Source organism: Triticum aestivum, chromosome 2D, assembly GCF_018294505.1.
Source record: "Triticum aestivum cultivar Chinese Spring chromosome 2D, IWGSC CS RefSeq v2.1, whole genome shotgun sequence".
NCBI lineage: Eukaryota > Viridiplantae > Streptophyta > Magnoliopsida > Poales > Poaceae > Triticum > Triticum aestivum.
The window spans coordinates 124041536-124047778 of NC_057799.1; the positions used below are offsets into that span (position 1 = coordinate 124041536).

Consider the following 6243-nt stretch of genomic DNA (forward strand, 5'->3'; position numbering starts at 1 on the left):
TATTGCTAGTGGATGTGTATATATTGATGTTTCAGATTGAAACATAGTAGTTTTCGGACAAGATACCACCTCCTCAAAACAACCAAAACCGAGATCACGTAGAAGACCGATTGTTTCCTAGGTTATCTTAACACCGATTGACACCCATGCATACTGAACAGTGAACACTCGCATTGTCGTAGCTTCAATCCAAGAAGAACATGCGACCAAATTTCCGTTATGTTGATCAATCGGTACTCTTGTTTGATATAGCTCCACTTATGGGCCACATTCTGCATCTCACTGTAAGCACTTAGAGATCCAAAGCAAAAGAAAACCAAAGAGAAAAACCAAGACTCGCCATGATCGTAGAACTACAGGGATGCGCATGCAATCCTAATTAAATCCTAAACAATAGCAGCACCTCTCTCTCTCTCATATGTACACCACATGAACACGCGACGACGCCGACGGGAGGAGCGCACGCCGGCGTCACGCCTTCTTGTCGTCCTCGGCCGGCACGTGCCACACCCAGAACTCCTCCTTCGGCCCGGCCCCTCGCTTCCTGGGGCTGCCCTTGGGCGACCGGAGCCTCCGCCGGTGGTGCGCGCCGACGTCCCTCGCCGTCCTCGACGGCCGCTCCTTCCTCTCCTTCTCCTCCGCCGCCGCCGGCTCCGGCGCGGCCACGAACAGCACCACCGGCCCCACGGCGACGTCCTCCGTGACGGAGAGCAGCGGCTCGAGCGCCTCCACGACGGCCGACATGTCCGGCCGGTTCTTGGGGCTGCTGCTCAGGCACTGGTGCGCCACCGCGGCCGCCTTCTGCGCCGCGGCGGCCGGGTACCGGCCCTCCAGCGCCGGGTCCATGATCCGGCGCGCCAGCTTGAGCGGGTCCCTGAGCCCGGGCCGCGCGTACTCCACCAGGTTCTGCTCCCTGCTGGGCCGGGTCTTGTCCACCGAGTGCCGGCCGGTGAGGATCTCCAGCAGCACCACCCCAAAACTATACACGTCGCTCTTCGCCGTGAGGTGGCCCGTCATGATGTACTCCGGCGCCGCGTAGCCGTGGGTGCCCATGACCCGCGTCGACACGTGCGTGTCGTCCCCCTCCGGCCCGTCCTTGGCCAGCCCGAAGTCCGACAGCTTCGGCTTCTTGTCCTGCACGCAGACGGATCGACCAAAAACATGAGCAACTTAGCTTCATTTAGTGTGATGTGAGATGAGCAGGCCGGAGAGGGGGCTCACTGAGTCGAGGAGGATGTTGGAGCCCTTGAAGTCGCGGTAGATGACCGGCTTCTCGGCGTCGTGGAGGAACGCCAGCCCCTTCGCGGCGCCGACGGCGATGTTGAGCCGCGTCGACCACGACAGCGCCGAAGGAACCTCTGCAAGACATCACACACACAAAAATCATTGCAAGATTCGACCCAGAGCCACATTCTCCATTTCCTAGTCAATTGTTCTGTATACACTAGACAAGGAATAATCCGCCGATGCCCCGACAGCGTTACTGTCTTGCCGACAGAGATCTCGTATACATTTCGCGCCTACTGTCGAGACTGTTCGTACATTTTTCTGAATGCAGGGGTGGTCAACGCGTTAGGAGATCTCGCGAGGACTATTGGGCGAGAGGAGATCAATCAGTGAGGCTATGAAAATTGTAGCGTGCTGAGATAGATTAATCGCGACATGGATCGGGCAACTATATCTATCTTCGTGAGTCGTGACCTCACTTGCTTCTGAGTTCTGACCAGCGACCTCCAATCTGCCTTCTGGTGCACGCATGGAGATGGGTATGTTAATTCAGAGATGGGTCAAGTTTAGTTGGTCAGAACTCTGAAAAACGTTGCGAGTTAGCTGAGGAAAATTCGGCCGCCGTGCAACTGCATCTGTAATTTAAAATTCTGGCAATTGCCAACTTGCTGACAGACTTTTGAATTCAGGCAGCTGGTTTCCATCCGCCCATGGGCATGCCAAGTCAATGTACTTACCGGAGGCAGGTCAACCAACTCATCTCTATCACCACAGCTAGCAGACTACCAAATCATATATTTTCTACTGTTTATTCAATTTGATTCATCCATATGCATGATTGAGACAAACGAAGCAGCAAGTAAAAGGGTGTGGCTGACACTTAACCAAGTCTCGGTCAAGAGAAAAAATTGCACAATCCTCAATGTAATATCTGTCGAATATAGCATGGGGCATAACCAAGTCGACTGAGATTTAACGAGACTGTAAGTAAAATGGAGTGAGGGACGTACGTTTGACGAAGAGGTGGTTCTCGAGGCTGCCGTTGGGCATGTACTCGTAGACGAGGAGGCGGTGGGCGTCCTCGCAGCAGTAGCCCACCAGCTTCACCAGGTTGGGGTGCCGCAGCTGCCCCAGGAAGATCACCTCCGCCTGCACGCACGCACGAGCAAATTAAACAACAACCAATTAATCAATCAGGGTCAATGTCCGTGTCCGTGTCCATCGTTTTAGGCCGCCCGACTTTTATCCGGCCGCCGGCCGGCTGCCGGAACCGTCACATCGCCCAACAAACCTCGCTCACCGGTTTTCCTGGCCTGGCCCACAGGTCCTAATCCTTGGCGCCGAGATATTTTACGGGGCATGCATGCCTTGCCTGCTCAGCTTAGCTTTGGTTTATGTGTGGTTGAGAATTGCTCTTTCAGAAAACTTAAACACGTGGTGTGAAAGTCACTTGGTTGATACTCCCTCCGTAAACTAATATAGGAGCGTTTAGATCACTACTTTAGTAATCTAAATGCTCTTTTGTTTACAGAGGGAGTAGTTATTAATTAACGTAAAGGTTGAATTGATCTTGATGCTATGTTTTCATTGCGAAACAAGCCATGTTGGGAACACAAAAAAAACTTGTGAAAAGTTCACAAGGAACAACAGCTCAATTACTGTGTAACCAAGAATATTCTCCTGAAAGAAACCTCGAACTTCCACGCCCGTTTTAGGACAGCGAGCTAGCTTAACTTGCCTATAACTCTAAAAGCATTGCTTCTTGGCTACAGGTTACATACACAGGTTGCTTCCCAGCAAAACTGGATTTATGTTATAGTATTAATAAATGATTGATAATAACCTCTCCAGGAGAATTCCTGCAACGGTGTAGCTTTTAGATTTCAATTATCCATGAAGCTACTCAATGGTGCACCAGATGTAAGGATTGGATTTGGACATCCTTGTAAGGGATCTATGCTAACTTGTTGGTTAACCATGCAGGAGCCCACTCTTTCACTGTAAGAAAGAAATCCAAGCCCTATTCCCTCCCCCAAGCGTGCATTATATTAGGCCATCGATGTCAGATATAACTGGAATCTCTTCCAAGAAAAGCTACTCCAGCTAGCGCGCGCAGCCGTCCGCATACCACTACTGCTACTCCTCTACCAGTTGCCGTTGGGCTGTGGCTATTGCACGCGCAAAGAAGATTAATGGATGGATGAGGGGTTGAGGAGGACACGTGGGGCGCGGACGTACCAGCCATTCCTTGTGGCCCTGCGCGCCCTCGGGGTCCCAGAGCTTCACGGCGATGGCCTGCGGCTTGAGCCCCGGCTTGACGCCGCCGCCGACGAAGCCCTTGTACACGGGGCCGAACCCGCCCTCGCCCAGGAAGTTGTCGTCCGCGAACTCGCCCGTGGCGGCACGCAGCTCGGCGACGGTGAACACGTGCAGGTTGGACCCCACGAGGGAGATGGACAGGTCCTCGTCCGCCGCGCCGCTCAGGTCCGTGAACGACAGCCGCCGCAGCCCGCCGCCGCCGCCGGAGCGCGGGCGGGGCTTCTTCTTCGCCCCGTGGTCGCCCGCCGCGCCGCCCAGGCAGCCGCCAAGGAGCGACCTCCACGGCGACGACGACCTCTCCCTTCCGCCGGCCTTGATCACCCCCTCGCTCCTCATCGGCGGCTAGCTTAGCTACCTCGCAACGTCGCCGTCGCCGCGCAGCATATACCGAGCGCCTCCGGCCGCCGCGAGCTCGACACGTACGTCGTCGTGCGGGCGCTCTCTCTGGCTAGCTAGCTGGCCTGTGTGTGGGTCGCGCGGGAGAAAGAGAGAAAAGGAGAGAGGAGAGGAGCCCGACGATGGTTCGCGAGGCGGGACCGTGTCCGTGTGGGTGGTGTGGCGAGGCCGCACCTGGTTCGGCAGAATATATAGGCGCGACCTCAATTCCTTCTCTCTTTCTCTCTCTCGTGGGGGCGTGCAGAGCTTTGGCTTGGCTTGGCTCTGCTGCGATGACATGGCATCGTGTTGCGTTTGACTCCAGGAATGAAATGAATAAAATTGTGCTGGCTGCTGCCTGTACAAATCACAAACTGTTCTTGTGTCATGGTGGGAATTTTCAGTGTGGATTGACTATTTCATTGCGGTTTTAGAACGGGATCGTGGAAGGGGCAACGCGCGCGCCTGCGCCTTTTCCTACCTACCCGCTTTGCGAATTGGTAATATGCGTCATGACCCATGACTTGTAAGGGTAGTAGGTGTTATTCCCGTTTGATTTGGCTTTCTTTTCACAATGACGAAGGTGGAAAAAATCAGTTTAATGCTGGTTTTGTGAGCAATGCAGCCCTTTTATATTGCGTCGTGTTTTCCGAGGACCGAATTCGACTCGTTCAACCCGGATTCGGTTCCGACGATAGAATCTGAATCAACTCTGTGCATTCCGCACTTGCATAGTGTGAGACAATAGGTTTTGGGGGAACCGGCCTATCACATATATATAATGAGTGGAATACAACGTTACAATATACACGTGTAAATATAAAGGCTATACAGTCTAACACCCTCCCTCAATCTTAGCCACTTCCTAAAGAATCTAGAAGGGTAAGATTGCGCCGACAAGCCTCAAACTGTGGTAGAGGCAATGGCTTGGTGAAGATGTCTGCAAGTTGATCCTTGGAAGAGATGAATTTGATCTGTAGTTGCTTCTGAGAGACACGTTCACGCACAAAGTGATAGTCAACTTCGATGTGTTTCGTTCGGGCATGGAATACCGGATTTGCAGAGAGGTATGTAGCAGCGATGTTATCACACCAAAGAACAGGAGACTGTGACTGGGATATATCCAATTCCCGAAACAAAGAATGTACCCAGATAATCTCCGCAGTCGCATTGGCCACAGCCTTATACTCAGCTTCAGTACTGCTACGTGAGACAGTGGCCTGTTTCCGAGCACTCCATTCGATCAGATTAGAGCCAAAGAACACAGCATAACCCCCCGTAGATCGCCTGTCATCCGGACTGCCAACCCAATCCGCATCAGAATACGCCGAGAGACATCCAGAGGAGGTCGGTCGAATATGCAAGCCGTGAGACACCGTGAATCGAATGTAGCGCAAGATGCGCTTAACAGCAGACCAATGAGTGTCACGGGGTGACTGCAGATACTGGCAAACTCGGTTGACAGCAAAAGAGATGTCCGGTCGTGTGATCGTCAAGTACTGAAGACCACCAACAATACTCCTGTACTCCGTTGCATCAGCAGAAGACAGAAGCTCACCATCAACAGCAGTGATCTTGTCAGTGGTAGACATGGGTGTAGTCGTCGGTTTGCACTTAAGCATCCCAACTCGCTGCAACAAATCCAAGGAGTACTTCTTCTGCGTCATAACAAGACCATCAGCCTGAGAAGTAACCTCCACACCAAGGAAGTAGTGAAGCATCCCAAGATCCTTGACCGCAAAATCAGTACCAAGCGAGCGAACAAGGGCTATAGCAGCCGACTGAGAGGAGCTGACAAGAATAATATCATCCACATAGACCAACAAGTGCATAGTAACCTCAAGCCTCTGTAGAAGAAACAGTGAGGAGTCAGCAGTCGACGATGCAAAACCATGAGCATGAAGAGCCATGCCAAGACGAGCATGCCAAGCACGGGGAGCTTGCTTCAGACCATAAAGCGCCTTGGACAGACGGCAGAGATGATGAGGACGATCTGGATCAGAAAAACCCGGAGGCTGGCGCATATAAACCTCTTCCTCCAACACACCATGGAGAAAGGCATTTTGTACATCCAGCTGACGAAGAAACCAACCTCGAGTAATGGCAAGAGAGAGAAGTATCCTGATGGTAGTAGGCTTGACCACTGGACTGAAGGTGTCTTCATAGTCAAGACCATAGCGCTGTCGAAACCCACGAGCAACAAGACGAGCTTTGTAGCCCTCAATGTACCCATCAGAATGCTTCTTCACTTTGAAAATCCACTTAGAATCAATGACATTAGCCCGTGACGGTGGAGGAACAAGAGTCCATGTCTTATTGCGA

The 6243-nt window shown here is 52.5% G+C and overlaps 1 protein-coding gene across 1 annotated transcript; it reads right to left on the bottom strand.

Moving 5' to 3' along the window:
- Nucleotides 1-201: 201 nt before the first annotated feature.
- On the bottom strand, nt 202-4116 carry LOC123052110 (serine/threonine-protein kinase RIPK). Its single transcript, XM_044475202.1, has 4 exons — nt 3466-4116; nt 2238-2376; nt 1222-1358; nt 202-1134 (listed from the first exon to the last, which is right to left on the bottom strand). Exons 1-4 carry the CDS (start codon nt 3880-3882, stop codon nt 472-474), a joined length of 1356 nt encoding a protein of 451 aa, XP_044331137.1. The 5' UTR covers nt 3883-4116; the 3' UTR covers nt 202-471.
- Between the last annotated feature and the right edge of the window lie 2127 nt (nt 4117-6243).